At 44.6% G+C, this 25,216-nt stretch overlaps 1 protein-coding gene across 3 annotated transcripts in view; it reads right to left on the bottom strand.

Annotated features, from left to right (window-relative positions):
- SENP7 (SUMO specific peptidase 7) overlaps positions 1-25,216 on the bottom strand; it is a 2,310,641-nt gene that overhangs the window by 146,875 nt on the left and 2,138,550 nt on the right. For all 3 annotated transcript variants that reach the window (XM_044071599.1, XM_044071598.1, XM_044071600.1), the window contains exon 22: positions 15,507-15,575. In XM_044071599.1, coding sequence (XP_043927534.1) covers positions 15,507-15,575 — 69 coding nt within the window. The remainder of the gene's footprint in view (positions 1-15,506; positions 15,576-25,216) is intronic.

Raw genomic sequence — 25,216 nt, 5'->3', positions numbered from 1 at the left:
AGGCTGTACCTGTAAGAAATCCTTTACTATCTGCATATATTTTGCTTTATCCTCCATTTTCTTTAATACCTCTTCAGCCTTAACACCAAACAAGATATCATGCTGTAAAGGTGCATCCAATAATTTTGCCTTAACATGATCAGGTAAACTTTGTTCTTTTAACCAAGCATGCCTTCTTATCACAAATCCTGTAACTGCGCTCTACAAGACACCTCTAAAGAATCAAAACCACATTGCAGAGTATGTTTTCCCACTTGTTCAGCTGCATGCAATAAGTCCTGCATTTCCTTATGATCAGGACCTTCTAAGCTTGTAGGCATTTTCTGTTTTAGCAAATATTAAGTAAATATTAAATAAAATTATTTAATTAAATATTAAATAAAAGACATTAAATATTGTTGGTATTTAAGCATGTGGAACTGACAATTTAAGGCCCTTACTGCTAGAGTTGCAGACGTGTAAACTTTCTTCCCCCATCTATCCAATGCTCTGGAATCCCTGTCAGAGGGTACTGGATTTTTAGCAGTGGAAGCCTTTACCCCTTTGTGACCCTGGGAAATAGTTTCTGGGTCAGCAGCAGGGTTTTTATAAAGAAATTTGTGAGAGTCAGGGACTCTGTAGTACCTGTCAGGCTTGACTGGAGCTGGGGGCAAAGAATCAGGGGTTAAACTAGATTCAGAGAACACATCATCCACAATATCTAACACAGGCGGAATAGCCAGGGGCCTGTGCTGAGGCAATAACAGAAAATCTCTGAGCCTTTTCTTGGATTCTGAATAATCCTGGCTCTCCCAATGGAAATGCTCCCTCATGGTATGTAAAGTTTCCTCAAAAGAGTAATCCTCAGGAGGAGAGGCTGAAGGGATAGATTCTTCAGCATCAGAGTCCTCATAGGGGGGCAAAGAGTATCCCTGGTCTGAAGAGGAATCAGAGGAAATAGAAACCTGGTCTAAGGAATCATAGTCTGTATCCTGCCTAGGCCTTTTATCAGGAGGGGGATGAGAACCCCTGATCAGAGTAATTAGGTCTTTGGCCATTTTGAGCATCTGTTTCTTAGGCATGGAGGTCTGTGCAGGAGAATGGTGTACTTGTTTCTTTGTCTTTAAAGGAGTTTTTGACTTGGTTGTTGTTTTGATGGTAAGCTGTGAAGATCTGAAAGCACCCTCAGAAGCCGATGCCTGCTCAGCGACTCCGGACCCATCTGAGGGAATAGTTTCCGTAGGCCCAAATACCTTGAGTTTCCAGAGGCCTAGCTGTCTCCACGTGGGAGTCGGAGGCGGCCTGTGGCTCTGAGGCAGCGGGAGTCAGGGGCTGCGAAAGCGCCTGAGCACTGGCGAACCAGTGACTGGCCTGGAAGAGGCTTCGTCGTCGGTTTTGGGCCTCGGCTGCCTGTCCTTATCCTTATCTTTGCGTTTTTTGTGTATTCCGGTCATCAGCTGTTCCAACGGCATGGTATAATTGAACCTTCTGCAAAAGTAATGGCGAGCAAAATCAAACCGACGTTTAATAGTGCGTTTGTTAAATCTAGCACAAAACCGGCAACTAGTGACTTCGTGATCTGGGCCTAGGCATGGAATACAGTAAGAATGAAAATCCTTATGAGGTATTTGCTTCCCACAGGAAATACAATTATTAACTTTTACTGACATCGGTGTGAGGCAAGAAAAAGTTTCCCCAACGGGGTACTTAGCTTTATTGAAGATTTCGGTTCTGAAATTCAACTTCGAAAATCTCAGGAGTCGGCCGACCGGCACTTGCAAACTGCTTTTGCTTCAGGCACCGCGCGGCAAGAAAGACAGAAGAAAATGGCATCGGCTGCAAATTATATACCCCTGGCGCACTGACGTCAGGGAAGAAGCAACAGCAACCGACGCCGGACCAAGACTTTGGAACTCTGGCTGACTGCGGGACCGCCTGACGGCAGGATAACCCAAGTGTAATGACTGCAGCAGTGAAACACGATGAACATCAGAGTAAAAAGGATTAGTCCAGATAAAATCAATTTACCTAACAGTTCTAGGAGACTCTCTCTCTCTCTCTGATACAAGGTTGTCAGAGATCCCTATTTGAACAGGACTGTCCTGAGTTCAGCAGACCAATCCAGAGTCCTGCACTGCTTCCAAAAAATCTCTGGTGAAGTTGGCAAACCCAACGTTCCACTGCTCCACACTGAATAGATGCTCTCCGCACTGAATGATTTTTGATTGGCTGGTAAACAAGCCAATTAAAAACAGCAAAATGGAGCCACTTGTATTCAATGCGGAACAGTGGAAGAGATGGACTTTTTTTGTTGCTGAATTGTGGCTGCTGTAATACCCTCCCTGTGGGAGGAATACACATACTGTGTTGAAGTTTCAAGTAGCTTATTCAGTTAAGTAGGTAGATGGACGAGTGTTCTTGTTCTCAACATCAATCAATTTCGGCTGGAAAACATATCTAGCTCTGGTGTTAAATCAGGTAAATAAATATCTAGAGAAACTGACATCTGTGTAAAATAAGTCAGTGTCCAGTGCTACTTTTACAGACTTACCAACTTCAGCTCCAGACATATGGGCTGAAAACACACACAGGCAGTCCCTTGATGAGGCAAACGGGTTACTTGGAAGAGCAAGCAATTTCCAGCAGATTTCATTCAAAAATGTGGAGGAGCATTGTACATGAACACCAGTCACTAATGGGGAAGTCTAGGTCAGTACATCAGACAAAATCCTGCCACCAAAGTGTGCACCAGTATAACCTCTGATGCCTGTTTCACTTAAAACTATTTTATCTATTTTAGAGTTTAATTTCTTCATTTCTATAGATCTCTCAGAATGTTTTTTCTTTAACCTTCCCTAGATTATTTATTTAATTTACTTATTTACTCCCTCATTTACTTCTTTACTTATTTTAAAATGAATGATCCAAAGACTCTCTTTCAGCTTTGACTATGGCCCACAAAACTAAACAGTGAAAATAAAATAAGTTGTCCATAACAAAATCATGTACAATGGTAAAGCAAGCACAGGAAGTAGTGCAATATACATAATGCAAATAACACAAGCAAGTCAAAATTTAAAAGACAAAAATTAGCAATCAAACAGAGGGATCATAATTTTCAATGAAGGCAGCTTCATATAGTAGAGGATCTTAATTCTTTTCTATCATTATAAAATTTATATCCATCTATAATATGGTCAAATAAATCCTTAAGAAGGGATAAAGCTCTTACTCTGTGCCCCAGATGACCCATATTCGACCATCAGCACAGGCACTGGGGGGCCCAGACCAGGGAGATGCGAGTAAGTGGATTAAGACAGCTCGCTCATCCTGGGGGGAAGCAGGCTGCCTGCCTTGGATCTCTGCAATACTACCATTAAGAGCCAGTCAGCCAATGCATTCCAAGCAGTATACTGCTTGATCAAGAAATTGTGCATGCACCTCTTGTAAATAAGTGTGGAGTTCACAAGGAGTGTGGTAGGGGTTACAGCACACACTACAACAGCAGTATGATGCTGCACCAGTGCAATGTTCACAATATCCTCACAGGCTCTGGATGTGGGTTCAAGTGGGTCAATGAAGACAGGAGCTGGCTGTATCTCATGGTCAGGTGTACAGACAAGAAGCAAAAAAAAAACATATCTTACTGAACTGCAAGAAATCAATTAGCCCTGATAAGGCTAAATGAATTCAGGAAAGACTAAATTACCACTTTGATTTGTCAAACAGAAAATAATAAGTGCAATCTTCCTGCTACAATATCCTACAAAATACAGTTGCATCACACTTACCATATTTGTAGAATTTTGAGTAGATCAATGTTCCAGTACTGATCCTTGGGGTCTTCCTGCCACACAGATAGATGCCTGTGACTGGCCCGATACCCAGAGTCTTTTCATAATCCCTGACAGAAGTCCTATGGCAGATGTTCAGATGTCAAGGTATAAGAGGGGTGTCCAGTGGCACCATCTTCTGGTCTTTTCAGACAATGAGCAGCAGTCTGATGCCTGAGGATAGAAGGAGCCTACTAGATGCTATAAAACTTTTTTGGACAGGGACAGGGGAAAAGTACCAACTATGTTTAAGTAGTAAAAGTAGGAGATAATGGTGGAAAAGAACTACCCATCTGAAATGTTTCTTCCTCCAGTTTGGGGGGAGAGGTCAACAGACAGAGGGGTAAGAGGGTGGAAATTTGTACAGCAACATTGAACTACAGAAACATCTACAATTATGCTAAGTATGCACAACTGAACTATGAGCTTTGTAGTCAGTGTTGCAGTACTGATCCTTGCAGAACTTCCAAAGCTACTAGTTGGGGAGGTGGTGGCAGGCTGTTGGCCCCTAGGAAAGCAGGTTTTGCAGGACAGCCATTGGAAATCTTATCCTAACTGTGAAGGCACTGGTTAAATAGTAATGTTTAGTAAACATGGGGATGGATAACCATGTAGCAGCCTCCAGGATAGCCTGTGCAGGAACACCCTTAAGAAAGGCAGTGGTGGCTGCACTGTGTCTGGTGGAGTGGGCCCTGACCTGGTTTGATACTGGTTTACCATGATGGGCATAACAGAAGGTGATTCAGTTGGCTATCCACTTACAGAATGTCTGTACGGAGACAAATCTACCTTCTTTTCCTTTTGCAAAGGCCACCAGTACTTGGTCTACTCTGTTATGGAATTTTGCCATGTCCAGATAATACCTGATCTGTTGGTGTACATACAGGGAATGCAAGACTTGATTGGCTTTTTTCTATGGGTTAGGGAAGAACAATGGCAAATGAATGGCATGATGCAAGGATAGTTCTGACACCATTTTGGGCAAAAAATGAGACATTACTTCTAAGGATTACCCGATCCCTATGGAACAAGTGAAGAGTTCCTTACACATGAGGGCTTGTAGCTCTGAGACCTGCCTGGTTGAAGTGATGGCTATAAGTAGGGTGGTCTTTAAAGTGAGCACCTTTAGTGGAGCAGACGCTGCTGGCTCAAAAGGTGGAAATGTACATTTTTCTAAAACGTAGTTTAAATTCCAGGTAGGGAGATGTATGACCCCTTTTAGGAAAAGCTTCAGGTGGGAATGAGAATAGGTGGGCAGGGAGCAGGTAAGGCAGGCAGTGTGAGCTGAAGCATGTACCTTAATACTGGAATAAGTAAGTCCCTGGTGAAATAATTCTGACAGGTATTTTAAAATTAGGTTCATGTCTACCAGTGACGGGTTAATGTCTTTGCTCTTGCACCAAACAGAAAACAATTTCCATTTGGATACGTTTGATTTTTCTGGTATTTGGTTTTCTTTCCGCTCTCAGGATTAACAGAACTTCTGTAGAACAATCTTCATTATTGAGAGTCAGAAGCCAATTCTCCAAGCTGTTAATTTGACTTACAAAATATCCCAATGAGTGCAGCATTACTCTGGTGGAGTCTGTGACTGACCCTAGAGTGGATCCTAATGTATGTGCCTTTTTATAAAATTGTGATGAGGCTGGTTTGGGTCTATGAAAAGATGGAGTAGGTGGTAGTGGACCCGGAATCCAGTGCGGGATCTTAAAAAGACCGTGCAGTGGGGGGCTTAACCCTCCTTAGAGCCTGTTGGGAGTCTATAGAAAGACCGGGTTCCAGCCCATCTGGTAGTCTTTAAAAATACTGGGTTTGGTTTTTGAAGTGAGTGTCTCAGTCCAGGGTCTTTAAAAAGACCATGCTTACCCTGACTTGCTCAGCAGGGGCCTTTAGAAAAGCCAGGTACAATGGAGGACTAAGCTTTCAGGTTTTCTTCAAGCTGTTAATTTGAGGATGCTCAGGTGAGAATGAAATACAGACCCTCTTTTGCTGACTAAGTAGGTTTATCACTGGTGGGAAAGTGAAATATCTCCCCTGACTGAGAGTCAAGAGGATGGAAAACCAATATTGTCTTGGCCAGAAGAGGACTTTAAGTATCAAGCTTGGTCTATATGACCTCACCTTTACCAGTATCCTAGGATTCAGGGGAAAAGGTGGAAAGCATAAAGGAAGGGTCCTGTCCATCTGAAGGAGAAGGCATTTGCTCTCCATGTCCCTGTCTGTTGAGTTTTTGGGCAGAACCTTTGAAGTTGTCTGTTCTTGTCAGAGACAAAAAGGTCTATACTAGAGTGTTACCATTGATGGGTGAAGTCCAGGAAGATTTTTTTAGCATCCATTTTTGTGGTCCAGAATGTCCCTGCTCAAAGAAAAGATGTTGCTCTGGACCAGGATGTAAATGCTATCAGTGTCAGTTGCAACTGTTGTGCCCAGAGCCAAATCTTTATTGCTAGACTGCTCAGGGGGTAGGAATGAGTTCCCCCTTGCTTGCTTATGTACCACTTTAACGGTGGTGTTCTCTGTCGAAATATGCAGTGCTATTACAGATAGGTTGCTTTGAGGGGGAGAGAGCTGTGCACGGTGACAGCTGTTCTCTTGGTGAGACAGGGTTTTTGGACCCCCATTTCTAAGGCATTGCTCAGGTTGCCATCTTCTGGACTGTCTGGGCCTTTTAGATCTGGAAGGCTTCTGCCTAGGAGGCATATGCCACGGCTTAGAAAGAGATTTCCTATTATATCTTGAGAGTGGAAACAAAATTCCTTTACAGTTTTTATTTTCTTCCCTTTTTTGCCCAATTTCTTGAAAACATTTTTTCTGCAGGAGGCTCAAAAATAATTATTTATCCAATGGGGCAAGAGTTTGTTCTTTACTTGGTCAGAAAGTGGTAAGGTCCTCAGCCAATCATGCCTATGGATAACAAAGCCAGTAGCAAATGCTCCATATGATGCATCTAATGCGTCATAACCACACTTCAGAGAATGGTTGGAAACCTGCAGTGCTGCTCTAGCTGTCTCCTGTACGTCCATTAGTAAGGCCTCATCTTCAATGCCCTCTGCTTTGGTAATAATCTGTTCCTGCAAGGACTCTCAAGTATTTTAACGTGACATTGGCAACTGAGGGCCTTCATAGAAAGGATAGCAGATGAATACGTCTTCTTCCCAAACTGGTCTAGTAATCTACTTTCCAGTCATTGGGTAGGTGATGTCTAGCAGCAGGCTTACATGCACCTTTAGTGGCTTCAGAAGAGACTACAGAAGGTTCAGCCTGTGGATTCTTGTAGAGGTGTCTGTAAGTGTCAAGCACACTACAAATATGATTTGGCTTCCTTGGAGCATGAGGTATAGAGACATATCTTTGAAAACATCATCTAATACCACACAGATTAGGGGAATAGCAGGTGGATTTCAGGCTTAGAAGCTGCCTGTAAAAAGTTTGGGCCTGAAACAATTCCTTCCTTACTTTCGCAATGAAAAAACCTCCTTTATTCTTCATCGTATATAATGCATACTCCAAGGATAAATCGTCTGGGGAAGGAGCAGAGGAAAGGGCACTCTTCTAAGTCAGAATCAGGCTAGGACAGGGGGAAAGTCTTCAGAATAAGATTCTTCCTCATCCTCACATCCTGAAGAATCAAACTCCTCCTGAAAGAAGATATCAACTGGTCTTTTACTGCTGAGGTTACAAGGTTAGTCTGTAGTGCCTGGCTAGTCTCCCAAGATTTCATAAGAGCTATGAATTCCTGTGCAATTTTAAGGTAGTCCTGAGTTTCGACCAGAGTTGTAATAGCAGATGACTAGGGGATATGCCAAGAAAGGTTGACAGGTCTCTCTGTTTAGCAGCCTGTTTAATAGGACAGGATTCGATCCATGCTCAGGGGACCATGGCCTCGGTCTGGGTTAATGGCATGGGTTCTTGCAGAACCATTGAGGAAGATGAAACATCTCCCTCAGTAATCAACGTTCAGACCCCAGAATCTGAGGCCTGCTGAGTGACCTCAGACCAACCTATGTTGACGTTAGACAAAGCAAAGTTGAGTGGCCCATGGCAGCCACTCAAGGGGGTTACACCAGGGTGCTTGGTCCTGGCAGTCATCAGACCCCTAGGAGCTGCAAAAGCTCCTCAGCAGAGTCATTGGTCGACTCAGAAGCAGGCATGAAAAGATCTCTTTCATCTGCTGAGTCCTTTTCTTTAGACTTTTTGTCTTCTTTTTATTTTGGTAAAGTAGTGGTTGGAAGAAAGGAAGGAGGAGTGTTAGGAAATGGGTCTGAGGACTGTGCGTCTGCCATGAGGACTTCAGCACTATGCTTAAGGGTTTTAACTCTAAACCTTGCACAGTCCTAACAATTGGAAACATTGAGCTGCGGCCCCAAACAAAACAGACGGAATAAAAGTCTATGTTGGATTTGCTTCCCACACTTTAAGCAGTTATTAACTTTTTTAAGCCTTAATCCGAAGAAGAATTTCCCAATGGGAAACTTATCTGGAAATCATTTGTTAGAAACTGGAGAAAAATGAACTGGTGCACATATTGTGAGCATCTGGTAAACAAAAGCACACTGGATTGTATGGCTAGAAGGAACTAAAGTTAGCACTGAAGCATGCCCCTCATAATCTGACATCTGAACATTGGTCATCAGATGTCCTTTAGCTTCAGATGGTGAAAGGGAAAATAAAAATTGGACAAGGATCAGTACTGCAACACTGACTATGAAGAAAGAATAGTTGTGTAAAATCTTGCCATAACCATAGACATCCTTCTCTTCCATGTTGCAGTATTCTTAGTGTAGGATCCTCCATCTCAGGTGACCCAAACATCGGCTCCTATGCAAAAGCTTATAGCTGGTTGCTGCCAGGTGCATGGGGTGTCACATGCAGGACCAGAAACTAGGGGCCTTACATGTGACGTCTGCACGCACAGATCTCAGAACTGACTGCCCAGTCAGACATTAGTCTAAGCAGTACCAAATGCTGCCATCTAGACAGGGTAAATATAATGAAGGGGGATAGGTGGGTGGGAAGGGATACTGCAACATGGAAGAGAAGGACATCTATGGTTAAGATAAGACTTTACACAACTATTCTATGTCATTCTATTCCCATGTTGCAGTATTCTTACTGTGGGGAGTGCCACAGCTCAAGTAGGAGGAAGGGTGGTGAATGAAGCTGCAGATTCCAGGAATCCGTGCAGGATTACCCTTGCAAATCCTGCTCTGGCTCTGGAGACATAGTCCAATTTGTAATGTTTGGTGAAGGTATGCACAGAGGACTACATGGCTGTCTTAAGAATGGTAGTTGTGTCCAGGCCTTTGAGGAAGGTACCAGAAGAAGCCACAGCTCTTGTAGTGTGTGCCCTTGATCCCATGAGGTAAGTGTCTGAAATGGTAGGAAGAGGAGGAGATCGTTTTCCTTATCCAGCAGGAGATAGTTTGTTAGGGCCTAGGGCCCTGGGGTGGAAGAACACAAAGAGCTAAGTGGATTTTCTGATAGCTTTCAATTTGTCCAAATAGAACTTTAGCTGTCTGTGGACATCAAAGGAGTGGAGTATTCTCTCACTGTCATTCTGTGGGAAAAGAAAGAAGGTGTGTAAGTGAACAGACTGATTGAGGGACAGCTCATTGACCACTTTGGGCATGAAGGAGGGATTGGAGCTCAGGGTCACCCTATCTTTGTGAAAGACTGTGTAGGGTGGGGATGCCATTAGTGCTTGCAATTCTGAAACCCTTCTGGCTGAGGTAAGGGCTACTAGTAAGACAGTCTTCCATGTGCACATCTGCAGAGAAGCAGAACTAGCTGGCTCAAAGGGAGCAATTGTGAGTTTTTCTAGTACACAGTTTAGGTCCCAAGGTGGAGGAATAGTTTTTTTTTTGGTGGCCTAAGGTGGAGAACCCATTTGAAAAATAGTTTTACATCCAATATGGAAAGTAGAGGTGGGTCCAGAGGTAAGCAGGCAGAAATGGCAGACAGGTGGACCTTCACTGATGAATATGAAAGGTCTGATTTTTATGAGCGCTCACACACAGGCTAAGACTAGACGAACATCTGCTTGGAAGGGGTCCCCTTTGCCTTTGGAGACACCATTTGGAGGACCTTTTCCATTTGGAAATATAGGACCTCCTGGTACTGGGTTTCCTGGCCTCCTGTAGGATAACTCTGTGTAGCAGTGTCTGAAGGGGATCAAAAGTTTATCACCCTGAGGGTTAAGCAGAGCATCTCCAGGTGTGGATGAATGAGAGATCCCTTCTACTGCGTGAACACATCCACCTTGTGAGGCAAATTGTGGTGACTGCCCTTGGCAAGAGATTGAAGAAGGGGGAAACAATGCTGCCTTAGCCAATAGGGTGTCACTTGGCTGTTCCTCCTGATTTTTAGGAGGACTTTCTGAATGAGTGGGAAGGCATACAGGAACATTCCCTTCCAAGACATGAAGAAGGTGTCCACTCCCCAGGCTACTGGGGAGGGATCATTTTCGCAGAAAAGCTGCAATTGCCTGTTCTGGGGGGAGGTAAGCAGATCTATTTGAGGTGTGCCCCAATGGTGGACAATGTCTAAGAACACATCTCTGTGCAACATTCACTTGTGATGGAGAGAATGATCCGCCTTGATGGTTGTCCTGGGTTGGAATACATACTGCCTACAGTGATATGTTGTTCTGAGAGGCTACATCCCATGCCTGGATTGCTAGTCTACAGAGCAGGTAAGACCTGGTCCCTCCCTGTTTGCTGATGTACCACATCACAGTTGTGTTGTCTGTGAAGATTTGTAGGGGTCCTGGTTGCATGGAGAGGGAGAAAGATCTGCAGGGCTAGGTGGACCGCCGTCATCTCCTCTATGTTAATATGCTTTTTCTGGGGCCTGCACCTTGAGGCCATTTATAGTTGCTCCCCACCCTAGATTGGAAGCATCTGTGAGCATGGATTGTATTGGACTGGTGGGTTGCAGGGGTAGGCCTGGGTTCTATTGTACTTGCTGGATCCACCACCTCAGTTCTGTCTTCAGGCATGGTAAGAAGGGTACCTGAAAGTCCAGGGGGTGGCTGTGTTGTGACCACACATTTTTCAGGTATGACTGAAACTTCCTCATGTGCAGCCTGGCAAGTGGCAGCATATGAACTGTGGCTGCCATGAGGCCTAGGAAGTGCATGCACTGCCTGGCTGACAGGTGGGAGACCAGGAGGAGTTCCTGAAAGTGGATGACTAGGGATGATACCTTGCCCTAAGGAAGGAAGGCCTTCATCAAGTCGGTTAATATTCTGCAGCCAAGAAAAGTTTTGTCCTGTGCTGAGTGAGGGATGATTTTGCTATGTTGAGGGTGAATCCCAACCTCTGGAGCAGGGACATGGAGAATAGAAGGTGATTCCTGACTGAGGGTGACTTCCTCTTCTACTAGAATGAGGATGTCATCTCGGTAGGGGTAGATATGAATGCCCTTTGTTCTGCAGTAGGCGATTACTGGGGCTAGGCACTTTGTGAAGACACTTGGTGCGGTGGATAAACCAAAGGGCAGGGCAGTAAACTGAAACTGTGAAGAGGGTCCAGCAAAACGCAAATACTTCTTGTAGATTGGGTGGATGGGAATGTGGAGGTATGCCTCCTTCAAGTCCAAAGTGGCCATGAAAGATTTGGGTGGCAATAGTGGAAGAAGGTTTTGAAGTGATCGCATTCTGAAGGAAGGGACCTTCAAAAAGAGGTTTAGGAAGGATAGATCTAGGATGGACCTCCAAGGGCTGTCCTTTTTTGGCACCAGGAATAACCTGGAGTAAAACTGTCAAAGGAAAAAACTTCAAAGACCAATACACGTAAGGTTCAGTTAAGGCACTTTACTTGCAGCAAGGAGACAAAAACATGCAAATACAAGGATTTGTCCAACTACTAACAGGAAGTATGTTAATTTTTATACATTTTTACAAGACATGGCCTTCTAAGCTGACATAATCAAACACAACTTTTAGCATTGTTCTACAGCAGATGTTGCTTAGATTTTCTGCCGACATGACTAGATTTGTGAGAAACTTTTAAGAAAAACAACCTGGCCTTGGTGACCATTAATTTGTTTACAAGTGTCTATTGTACAGTGTTACATTTTAAGGTACTTTTCCAATATAGATACAAGCAAATGCTGATTGCAGTTTATATTTTTAAGCAGGCTTTGTACTAATTATTTGTAACTTTTACAGCTGTGTATTTTTTTATGGCACAGCGGAACTTTTTGTCTAAGTTTCATACAAGTAGTATTGTTTTATTCATTATTTTCATAACGCAAGCAGAAATCACCTGCTTCTCAGTAAATTTCCAAGACACAAGCAAGATTTTAGCTAACAGTACAAGGTCAGAAAGCAACTGCAGTTTGTACAGATTTATGCAGTATGAAATAGAATACATGTGTTAACCCTTTTCAAGCTCTAAATAATGCACTTAGCATATTGCTAATACACACATTAATACATATTTTTCTAACAAAAACCCTCTCCCTTCTTGGCCTGGGGGGACGGTTTCTATGGTCCCCTGGATGAATAGTGTTTGGATAACCTGAGGGATTAAGTAAAGCTGTTTTCTGGGAGGGAAGGGGATTCCTTGTTGCATGTTTTTTTTCCTGCCAGGACATGATGTATCCTTTTTCCACTATTGTCAGAACCCATCGATATGAAGTGACTTTTTTACAAAGGGGAAGACAGTCAAGAGAGGCGGGATGACAGCAGAAGATGGCTGAGGCAGTCAAGCATTATTGTTTCTGTCTTGAAATGGCTGCCTGGTGGGAGGCTGAGGAGGGGCTTTTCCTTATCTTCCTGGGCCCATTTCTGTGGCTGGAAGTGGTGGAGGAGTCTGAAAAAAGGTCTCTTCTGACAAAGGAAGCTTTTGCAGGATAATTCTGTAAAATTTAGGAATTGGGGAGACCAGTAAATGTGGACCTCCTTACTTTTTTCCTGGAGGCTTTTAAACAGTTCAGCAGTTTGTCTGCCGAACAGGAATTTGTCTAGAGATGCATCCAATAGCTTGGTTTTAAAATCTTCAGAAAGGGGCTGTAGCCTACGCCAGGAGTACATGCACAAAACAGAAGCTGAAGCTGCATACCTAGTGGAGGCCTCAGCTGCATCATAGCTGCACTTTATCAAGTCTTTGGCAACCTGAGATGCCAAGGACAGCTTAGATACTACCCGAGATTTATTGGGCAGTCAGGCATGGAGGAGAGCAAGGAGGAGGCCTGTGAGACCAGATCTAGGGCATATTTGACCATGTGGTCTGGTAATTGATAGCTCTAAAGGCTATTGTAGAAGAGGTATATATCTTTTTACCCAGCCTGTTCATGATCTTCCTGTCCTTGTCTGATAGTGAGAGGGAGGAAGAAGATATGAGTACAGACTGTTTGTCAGGGGCCACTGCAATGACCATAGGGTCTGCCAATGGTGGCTTTATGATGAATTTGTGATAATCAGGGACATTATAAAAGCAGTCAGGTCTTTTGGGAGCTGGTGGTTGTGATTCTGGTGTCTTTGATGCTGATGCAAAAGCATTCAGGTAGGCTAGAATCACAGGAGGGATAACCGAGGGGGAGGGTGATTCCACCTGGAGTAACTCAAAATACCTTTTTGGACTTCTGTTATCTGAGTAGCATTCCACTTGAAGTACGCCCTCATTTTAGTTATTGTTTCCCCAAAGGTAATATCTTCAGGGGGAAGTGTCTCCCTCTAAGGGAGTCCTCATCTGGGGAGTAGTAGTCCAAGGGGGAAGATATCTGAGAGGAGTAGGTGACCAACTCATCAGAGGAGGAGGAAAAGCAGTCTTCCCTCTGGGTGTAAGTAGGAGGGATGGAAGCAGCTGAGGCTAGCCTGGGGCTGAGGACAGGCAATGGGGCAGCTGTGGATGCTGAAGGCCTAACAGCCATAAAGGCCTGCAGCAAAGACTGGGAGAGGAGGAGTGCCAGCCTGGTTGCTCCTCAGAGGAAGCAGTTAGGGGCTTAGTTTTTTGTTTCCTGTTCAGAGGAGTTGACTTAGCAGAGGCAGGGGGCCTAGATTCAGGGATATTGCCTGTGGGTAAGGATTCAGATTTCTGGTCCGCTGATGGGCTTCTGGTGGAGCCTGGTTTCCCCTCGACCTCGGCTGAAGCCGACGTTGGAACTACCTGAGAGGATGAGTCTACCAATGCTTTCGAAGCAACTACCCCGAGGGTAGTTGTTGAAAACGCCAGTTCCAGCGGACATCCCTCAACCCCTAAATCGGTGGCTGGCAGGATGTCCGATGACAGAGGGGCAGAAGTGGTAGGCCTTGCAACTTTGGCTTTCTTTTTAGGTGGCTTCACCTCAATGGCCAACTTCGGATCCATACGTAGGGCTAAGCGTTTTAACTTCTGGTTCTCGAGGTAAAGTTCTAGGGCTGCCAGACAACTACAGAGGGTTTTCGGTATGAATGACTGGCAGATCCTACAGGTGGTGTGGTCATGCTCTTGGCCTAAGCAGAACAAAGTTCATGGGTATCTTTGTATGGAATTTGACATCTGCACCTACATTTCCCCTTTCTAGCAGACATTGGCTAAGAAATAACAGCAAAAACCAAAGCTCAAGCAAAATAAATGGTTTTCCTCAATGGGGTACTTATCTTTAGACGTCTTGAAAACAGCAGATCAAAGTGATCGATGTGACATTCGACTGCGGCAGATAAGTTCTGAGGTCTGTGCATGCAGACGTCACATTTAAGGTCCCTGGTTTATGGCCATGCATGTGATGTCCCATGCACCTGGCAGCAACCAGGCTTATGCTTTTGCATAGGAGCCAATGTTCGGGTTGCCTGAGGTGGAGGATCCCACAGTAAGAATACTGCAACATGGGAATAGAAGGACATCATCCGTGTACTCCTCTAACAGCCTACACTTGAACTTGTGCTTCCACACTCCTACGGGATATCCAACTGTTAAAAAAGATTTATCCACTTACTTGACATCCACCTTAGATCAAACAGACCAATCGTGTTTGTATTCCATGATGAACATCAGCCAGACTTGGGAACTCGTATACATCTCTAGATAAAATGAAGCAAAAATTCTTGTACCACCAAGTTGGTGCTTGGGGATGTATGTACTTCTTTTACTCCATGCAAACTGTAGTGAAATAATCACTTGTTATAGTAGACAATTTTACCTATATCTACCCAAAAAGATCTGTTGTAAGACAAAAGAAAATAACTCTTGATTGCAGAGTTAAGCTTCAAGGATTGGTCAAGTAATCTAGGACAGTAAATAAGTGGGACTTGGATTCTAACAGCAGTTATCAGTTTTAAAGCGAAGCTCTCTGACAGTGATTAATCTTTCAGAAGTGTGTCTATCAACTCATCATGCAGTAAACTGCAATAATTAACATGCCTTAGAAGAAATTATCAGTACCCAAAGTAAATCTGTATACTAAACTTAAAACATAGAAGCATACTTCCATCTGTTCAGATATACTGATAAGGGGATGAAAAAGGGTAACACTGAAATGGATGTTTTGGTTCAGACAACTTGCTGCTTTGGCTAAACGCTCAGTCTTCATGACTAAGTCTTAGACATGAATGAAAAGATACAAAATGTAATAATGATGAAGTATTTAATTGAAAAACATTTGCAGACAGACAACAAATTGAACACTTCATCCAGTTTTCCATGTGAGCTAGCAGAGATGGCAGGCAACAGCATAATGTTTCATCAATTCAGATCTGTCCTTTATACTTACTCTCTTAAAATCTTGACTGTGTAGTCTTGAGATGACGCTTTCAGGGAATCCATTATGAGAATACAAGGCCTGCAGAAATAAAGAAAGTTAATGCACGTGAACAACAGAAGAATGATGCATCACACAAATATGTTCTTAGCCGAAGCACTTTGCTGTTTTGGCAGGCTAAGGGGTTTTAACACTGTTTTGCTTGGTTAGTTGACCAGTAATTAACAATTTACCCAATATTTACTCAAAAAATATGACACTGTATATAAATACATTTTTATAGTTAATATCATACTAACTGGCATTTTTTTTTCATTTCTGTAGAAGAGTGTTATTTGCCAAGTATATTGCTATTAAGTGTTTAAATAAAATATTAGTAATATACAGTTTCAACATAATAAGGTCAAACTTAGCATGTGCTTCATTTCATGTTCCAGTATCGTGCAATACAGTAATAGGTGGTGGTCTGTTTCTAAAGAGAGAATTAGTCCAGTATGCCTGAGTTTGTGATAGTTTAGGTAGATATTAAAAGATGCAATGGTAGTTAATGAAAGGCATGTGGTTTATTAAATCAACAATAATAACTCTACTATTGTTACAAAAATCTTACACTATGACTTCCAAGATGGCCACGGACTGACAAGCATGCTAAATCAGACCTCTACCAGCTGGAAAACCAATAACTATTGAAAACGGCCAGTAAAAGAAATTGACAAGTGATGTACTCACCATAACATTCCATGTTTGTTGTCCATCTCGCCTTCATTCATTGCTGGTTGGGTTCGGAACAGAGAATCGGTTCCGACTCGGCCTGTACCAAAGCACAAGAGCTTCCAACAGCTCAAGGCTATACCCTATCCCATCATGCTCCAGGAAGAATACCCAGATCTTGTTTGCAAATACTGTAACTAGTAGTATCGATATATAACTATGTCCCAAGAAAAAAGAACTAAGGAAGAGATTCAGAGAAAACAAAGTCCAATTAGCAACAAACCTTTCAATCCTCTAGGAGCGAAGGTTGGGGGAAGGAGGGTGGGATGTAAGAATGAAGGCAAGATGGACAACAAACATGGAACGTTATGGTGAATACATAGCTTCTTAATGTTACGTTGTCCTGTCTCGTGCCTTTATTCATTGCTGGTTGGGACAGCATTCCTAGCACCTTCTTTTTGGGTGGCTCAAGGGAAAATGCTCTTCAGAACAGTGGACCCAAAGGAGACCCTGTTCCTGGAGGCCAAATCAACCTTGTAATGAGCAATAAAAGTATGAGGCTTTACCCATGTTGCTGCAACACAAACTGAATCAATGGGTAGCCTCGAGGTTGCTATCACTCTTGTGGAATGGCCTTTTATTTTTCCTGCAAGATATATATGTGAAGGCTACACAATCAGTAAGCCACTTGGAAAGCATGACCTTAGATATCAGGGCACTCTTCTTTTTATCTGAAAAAGATACAAACAGTTGGTCTGATTTCCTGAATTCCTTTGTTCTGTGTAGGTAGAAATGTAATTGTCTGTGTAGGTCCAGTTGCTTTTTGGTATAATTTGTACTCTGCCTTGTTGCCATATTTTGGGGAAAAAACAGACAAGTAAATGGATTGATTCAAATTCGCTTAGGAACATACCTTGGGGAGGAATGAAGGATTAGTTCTCAGGGATACTCTATCTTGGTGGAAAATCAAGTAAGGGGGACGTATTGACAAAGCTTGGAGTTCTGATATCCATCTAGCAGACGTGATGGCTATCAAGAAGGTGGTTTTCCACACTAGAAACTTCAGTTGACAACATGATGCAGGTTCAAAGGGAGGAAGGATCAAGGTGGACAACACAAACGTAAGGTCCCAAGGAACTGGTGGTTCTTCCATTGGAGGCCTTAGTAGAAAAGTACCTTTCAAAAAGGCTTTGCAAAGCCTGTGGGACATGATTTTTAATCCTATTTCTCCAAAATGATAGTTTGATATAGCAGCTAATTGAACTCGAATGGTAGCTGCTACTACACCATCATCGAAAAGTTTCACTAGGAAGTCTAATACGGTTGTTACAGGGGCAGTGAAAGGATCAATGTGATTGTTGAGTGCCCAACGGGAGAACCTTTTCCATTTGCTAGCATACAGTTTCCTGGTTGAAGCCTTATGGGACGAAATCAAAATATGTTTCACTGCAGGTGAAATATATGGAAGCCTGGCTAGGAGTGGAAGTGGAGCAGCCAAGCTGTCAGTTTGAGGGTTTGAATTGATGGATGGAGCGTCCCTGATGGATGAGTCAGAAGGTCTGGAACTGGGTCCAGAATCCATGGCTCCTCTTGGAGATAGGGCCATAGAAAAGGGAACCAGACCTGAAGAGGCCAGTATGGGGCAATGAGTATCAAACTCCTCCTCAATATGCTGGCTTTCTGAAGGACTTTGGGAATCAAGGGAAAGGGAGGAAAGGCATAGAGAAGGCCCGGGGACTAATTGTGTACAAGTGCATCCCTCAGTGACTCCCCCAGCAGGGGGATCAGGTCAAAGTAGCTGCTGCATTTGACATTCATGGATGTGGCAAAGAGGTTGCAGCAAGGCTGGCCCCACTTACGGAAAATCTGCTCTGCAACTTCCTGTTTTAGGGACCACTCGTGAGGCATTAGAATAGCTCTGCTGAGTTTGTCTGCTATCACATTAGAGTTCCCCAGGATGTGCATTGCTGTCAGAAAACACTGGGAAGAAACTTCCCACTGCCACAATCTTTGGGCCTCTCGACATAGGGAATAAGACTTGGGTCCTCCTTGTTTGTTTATATACCACACCACTGACATGTTGCCTGTCTGGATTGCAATTGCTCCTAGTGGAAGGGAATTTTGGAATGCCTGCAATGCCAAAAGCACCACTCTCATCTCTAAGACATTGATATGCAAGTGGTTCTTGTTCAACTGCCAAACATCTTGGACCATCTTCCCCACATAATGTCCCCCTCTCCCCATCTGGGAAGTGTCCGTGGTCACTGTAGCTGTTGGTTGTGGAAAAATGAATGGTCTGCCTAAATCCACTTGAGTAGAGTGACGCCACCAGCGCAGATCTCTATTGCAAGAGTCCGTTATGATAATGTTACGAGTCATGTGCAGCTCCTGCATGGACCATTGGGTGAAAAGTAGCCAATGGAAAATCTTCTTGTGCAGACGAGCCAAGGGTACCAAGGTTATTGCTGCCGCCATGGTACGTAAAACTTTCAAAACCACCTCGGTTTGTACTTTTTTCTTCATTAAGAGTTTTTTGACTTGCTGACGTAAGGTTTGAACCCTCTCGGGAGGAAGTTTGGCTAATATTTGTCTTGTATTAAGTCTGCTCCTATGAAGACAATATGCTGTGATGGCAACAAGGCATATTTTTTGAAGTTTATCGTAATGCCTAGCTGAGAGCAAAGATGAATGGTGGTGTCTCTTGCTCTTGCTAGTAGATGCTCGTTGGTGGCGATTAGGAGCTAGTCGTCTAAGTACGGAAACACCTGTAATCCTATGAGCCGTAACCACTGCCATGTTATTTGGTGAACACACTGGGAGCTGTAGTGAGACCAAAGGGCAGAGCTCAGAACTGATAGTGGCTGGCTCCCAGCCGAAAGTGTAAATGACCCCTGAATTGCCTGTCCATCTTTATGTGGTAGTACGCATCCTAGAGATCTATTGAGCACATACAATTGTCTTTCCCCAGAAAGGGGAGTATTGACTGCAGTGTCACCATCCAGAACTCTGACTTCTTGACAGACTTGTTTAATCTGCTGAGATCCAGAATGGGCCTCCAGTCTCCTGTCTTTCTTGGAAATAATAAGAACCTCGAGTAAGTCCCGGATCCAATTTGGTCTGCGGGGACATCTTGGATGATTCTTTTTTCTGGCAACCTTTGTACTTCTAGGGCTGCATGGTGCCTTTTACTGGTCTGGGACTGATCTTTTTTCTAAAGGGGAGAGGAAAAAGGTATGTAGTAACCTCTGGATATGATCGCTTGTACCCACTTGTCTCTTGTTATATTTAGCCAGGTGTTTGGGTACAATGACAAGCGACCCCCGACTGCCTCCAGAGGTGGACAAACAGGCCTCCTTTCAGGAATGCTGAAAGGGCCTACCAAGGAAGGAATCCCTGTCTCCCTGATTTTGCAGACCCCCCTCTGCCATGTGGTCTTCGTCTTCCATTGTTACTTCCCCCTCTACTCCTGGGGGAAGAATCACCACATGCATCCAGGAAGGCTCTCTGGGAATTACGGAACCACATTTTTCCCCCCTTCCTGCCTTTGGGATAAGGTCTGATAGGTAGGGAGAAACGTGCACTCCAACGGCAGAAAGAATCTTTCCTTCTTGCTCGCACCTAGTTTGAGTGTCTTTCACTTTTAGCCCAAACAAGGATGAGCCATCAAAAGGGGCGCTAATAAAGGAAGACTTGAAGGGTTCTGCGAAGTCACATAAGTGCATCCAGGAATGCCTCCTTATTAAGGAAATTCCTGTACCCACTTCTCTGCTCGCTCCATCGGCCGCGTAAGAGATAAGTCGCATGCAGGAGTTTACCACATAGTTTAAGGTGGAGAGCTGGGAGGACACCTTGTCTGAAACCCTGCAGCTGCAGAACCTTGGAGGGTTTATCTCCTAGCTCTTCCAGGAGATCCCTCTCTAGCCTAGTGAAATGGGTCAGGTAGTTCAGTGACCTAAGGGCAAAGAAAGCTGGCGAAAACATACGCTTTCCATATCTGTCCATCATATAAGACACTCTATTCAGTGGACAGATACCACCCACAGCATCTACAGGGACACGTTTTGTGAGGAACTCCCTATCTGAGGGGGCAGTAATAACTTTAATTGGCCTCCTAGGAACAGGTTTCATTGAATCCGGAGAGCACCACGCCTTCCGACTGACTATGTTCATGAGCTGGTTGAAAGGCGAAGACACGCAAGAGGTGGAAGGGTTGATGGATTTCCAGTCACCACTCTCTTTGAGGATCTCTAGGATGTATGCAAAGGAGACATCCTCAGAGCGTGACCGTGAGGATCCTTCTGATTCATCAAGTTCTGTGTCTGACGTGATGGACTCCTCAGGGGAGTCTAAATGCTTCCTCTTGCATAACCTCTTTCAAGGGACCTCCTCAGAAGGGTACTATGGTGAGGTTTCGGAAGACTGCTTTGCCCAACGGGGCGTCCTGGGGTTTTGGGTCTCCATGCCTGGGTGGAAGCAATGGTACCAAGATGGACACTGGTGCCTTTGGGGGAAGAGTACTAGGACCTGAGAGTGGAGCGGTCTGAGGTGACAGCACACTCCTCATCACCTTGAAAGCCTCCCATTCCTGATCCAAAGTGGCCTCTGGCTCCAAGGAACCAGAACCCCCCCTGAACCAAGGCAGTGGGCTCCGCGGCCAATGTAGGCACCGAGCTCACTCGCTCCAAAGCACCGAGAGGTAGATTCGGGTCAGACAACTGTCCAGCTCTACTCTCCTCCCCAGACCTGATGGGAGAGCGTTGGCTCCTAGACTTCTCTAATTCCAATGGAGCCAAGGAGGTCAAAGCGGTAGTTGGTCCTGACTATCCCGGAGCAGGTCTTGGCATGGACAATTCCACTACAATCAGGTCCAAGCACTCTGACTCTGAATCCCCAGAATGGGTCGAAGGAGGAATCGACGAAGGGGAAGAGATGTTGGTCGGCTCTGAATCCCTCTGGGTCGCAGTCGACAATATCTTCACCAGCACCAGCATCCGTAAAAGCTTGTTAACTACTTGCTCCACATCATCATCATCTGAAAGCTTCTGCAGGATCAAAAGGATAGGGTCAGAGATCTCACAGGCTATAACAGCGGGGATCTCAAGACTGGGGAGACTGGTTCCAATACTGGGGAATGGCTCCGAAACTAAAAATCTGTTGGTCCCAAGATCATAATTAGAACCGAAGAGGTATATTTCTCGGGGCCAAAAGCATTTGGGTCCGAAGATGAGTACTTAGCCTGTTTTTTTGACGGCTCCGACACTGAAGCAGCAGAAGATATTCTCTTACTTGATTTTAAAGATCTGGAGGACAGAGATTTTTCAGAAGTTTTTGAAGTGCTCTGATTCTCTTCCAAAGCCTCAGAAAACGGGGTTTTTAACAAACCTCTGACTATGACTTTGTTCCTTCTCTCCATCAATAACCTGGAACTAAAGGCATGACAGAAGGAAGAAGACTCCTGAAGACAGACAGCACCCAAATAATACACACAGCTAGTGTGTCCATCAGTTAGAGGCATTTTCTGGCTGCACTTGTCACATTTTTTAAAACTCGAAGTTCCGTTTCTTTAGGATCCTTAGACATCTTACCAGTATAAGAAACAACTACAAGAAAAACAACACTTTTTTAAATACAGTTAACAGGTAAAACTAACCTTATAACACTAATATAGAAAACAGAAGGGGAGACACAGTTCTAACTAACAAATGATCTGACTGTTTGTTGAAAGGGAAAAAAGCCCTCTAAGTTAAATGGGATGAAATGACCCTCTAACTTAAATGGGCCCAAGGGAGCCCTCTAACTCAGACTACCCAAGGAAGACAAGAAAAGGAAACTAGTCCAAAACTCTCTAACTTAAACGAGTTTGGCCAGGATAGGGAATAGAAAAAAGGTCAAACAGGCTTAGCGGTAGACAGCCACCAGAAAAACAAACAACAACAATGAACACCAGAAAGCACAAGATACCAGCCCTAATGGCTAAATTTGTTAAACTATAACAGCTATTTTAAACTAATTTTAAATCAGTTTAGCAAAAATTATAAGAAAATAAGTTTATACTTAGCCAAGAGTCTGTGTGGAGCACCTGATCTTGTTTAGTGGCAAATGAGATTTGGGTATTCTTCCTGGAGCATGATGGGTAGGGTATAGCCTGGAGCCAGTGGAAGATCTCAAGCTTTGGTATACACAGAGTTGGAACCGATTCTCAGTTCCGAACCCAGCCAGCAATGAATGAGAGATAGGACAACATAATAAGAAGTTATGTACTCACCATAACGTTCCATCTGAGTAGATAAACTTCATTTGGCAGCAACCTATGGTTCTTCGGATCCATATCGGATCCGAGCTGGCAGTTTCCAACAGCAGAGATCCGAGCTCCAAGCTCCTCCCCTACCCATAATCCCCTGCCAACCCTACCTGTCCTCAGATCGAGTTTGCCCAATGCAAAACCTGCACCAAATAGCCAGCCTATGGTTTGACTTCGATACAATCGGAAGACAACATAGTAATATAAAACATCTGAAGGTCTGGGGGACGGTTGCTGCCAAATGAAGTTTATCTACTCAGATGGAACGTTATGGTGAGTACATAACTTCTTAATCTGAAGTAGTTAACTTCATTTGGGCATCAACCTATGGGACAGAGTCCCCAGCTACCTAAATCTTGGGAGGTCCTCATGGAAGGATGTTCCGGAGCACTGCAAATCCAAAGGATGCTCTCCCTCTGGAGACCAGGTCCAACTTATAATGATTTATAAAGGTATGAGATGAAGCCCAAGTGGCTGCCGAACAAATTTCATCCAATGAGACTCTAGAACGAAATGCAGCAGATGTGGAAATTGACCTAGTAGAATGGGCGTGGACTCCCTGGGGTGCGGGCCGGCCTGAACTTTCATATGCTAGTAGAATACACTGTGAAATCCACCTGGACAGTGTGACTTTTGAAACTGATTTTCCAAAATTAGATTTAGCAAAGGAAATAAACAGCTGGTCCGATTGCCTATGACCAGCTGTTCTGTGTAAATAGAAATGTAGTTGTCTATGAACATCCAATGAGTGCAACTTGTATTCGCCTTTGTTTTGGTAATTGGGGAAAAAGACAGGTAAATCAATAGTCTGATTGATATTTGATTCAGAAGCAATCTTAGGAAGAAAAGAGGGATTGGTCCTGAGGGATATCCTATCTTTGTGAAAGGTCAAATATGGTGGCTTGTCGGAAAGGGCTTGTAGCTCAGAGGCCCTTCTTGCCGAAGTGATAGTGATGAGAAATGCTGTTTTCCAGGATAATAGTTTAAGATCCACTGAAGCTGCATGCTCAAAGGGAGTAGCTGTCAAAGCCTGGAGCACAAGCGCTAAATCCCAAGGAGGGACTACATCCTTCACCGGGGGTCTCAGTAGGAAGGTACCCTTCAAAAAGGCCTTACATAATCTGGTAGAGATCAAAGGGCCTAGGTCACTCCCCACGTGATAATGTGAAATTACTGCCAGCTGAACTCTGACCGTGGAAGAACTGGCTCCTTGGTCAAAAAGTCCTGACAAAAAGTCTAACACCGCAGGTAATGGAGCTGTAAAGGGGTCTAAGTTTTGTTGCTCTGCCCAAATAGAAAAACGTTTCCATTTGCTATTATAAAGCCTTCTAGTAGACGGCTTGTGGGCCGCCACTAAGATAGCTTTGATCGGGGAAGAGATACCGGGAGTCCTAGCTAGAAGTGGAACTGGAGCAACCAAGCCGTGAGCTTCAGATTGTCCAGATTCGGGGTCGGAAGGTCTAATGGGTGCGAGATCAGATACGGTATGGGATCCAGAATCCAGGGAGGATTCACTAGATGAGACCGTAGATAAGGGAACCAAGCCTGACAAGGCCAGAATGGGGCAATGACAATTATTCTGCTCCCCAGCCATCTGGCTTTCTGTAAGAACTTCAGCATTAGAGGAAGAGGAGGGTAAGCATAGAGGAAACCAGGCAGCCAAGCATGTACAACAGCGTCTCGGGGGGGATTCCCCGGGTGGGGGGATTAGAGCGAAGTAGTCGTTGCACTTCGTGTTTGTGGGAGAAGCGAAAAGATCGCAACAAGGTTGACCCCATTCGGAGAATATTTGTTTCGCTACTTCGGGATTCAGAGACCATTCATACAGCGAATCATGCGACTCCGTCTGCCCACAAGGATGTTGAACTGTCCCGGAATGTGCATCGCTATGAGAAAGCAGTTGGTGGAAATTGCCCATTCCCACACTCTCATGGCCTCTCGGCAAAGTGGATAGGACCTGGTTCCCCCTTGTTTGTTGATATACCAGACTACTGACATGTTGTCCATCTGGACTGCAATAGTCCCAATGGAAAGAAGGGTCTGGAGTGCTTGCAATGCCAACAGTACCGCCCTCATCTCTAGGACATTGATATGCAGCAAGGTCTCCATGTGGTTCCACGTGCCTTGGACTGTCCTGCCTAGACAATGCCCCCCCCATCCAAGGCGAGAGGCGTCTGTGGTCACCGTGGTTAGGGGATGGGGCATAGCAAAGGGCCGACCTTTGAGGAGGTCCGGGGACTGGAGCCACCACAGAAGGGCCTTCCTGCAAACCCTGCTGAGGTGAATGGGATGGGTTAGAGGGTAATGCAGGAAGGACCATTGGACTTGGAGGGTCCACTGCAGGACCCTCATGTTCAAACGCGCCATGGTCAACAGGTTGATGGCAGCCGCCATCGACCCTAGGGCCCTCAGGACCAACGCTGCTGAAGGGGCTGGGGATTGAAGGATGGCCCGCACATGGAGTCTGAGTTTGAAGCCGGTCTGAAGTCAAGAGGGCTAGGAGCCGGCTTATATCCAATCTGGCCCCGATGAAGTCTATGATTTGTGTCGGCAGAAGGGAAGATTTTCCTACATTGACTGTGATCCCCAGCCGGGGAGCTAGGCAGAGAAGAGAGTCCCTGGCCGCGCAGAGTAGATGCCTTGTGTGGGGCGGTCAGGAGCCAGTCATCCAGGCAGGGGAAGACCTGAATTCCCTGGAGTCACAGGTGGG

This window comes from Protopterus annectens, chromosome 5.part0 (genome assembly GCF_019279795.1).
Source record: "Protopterus annectens isolate FY-2018-M chromosome 5.part0, PAN1.0, whole genome shotgun sequence".
NCBI classification, from domain to species: domain Eukaryota; kingdom Metazoa; phylum Chordata; order Ceratodontiformes; family Protopteridae; genus Protopterus; species Protopterus annectens.
The sequence above is the reverse complement of the archived record's forward strand: the minus strand, read 5'-3'. Positions and strand labels throughout refer to the sequence as shown.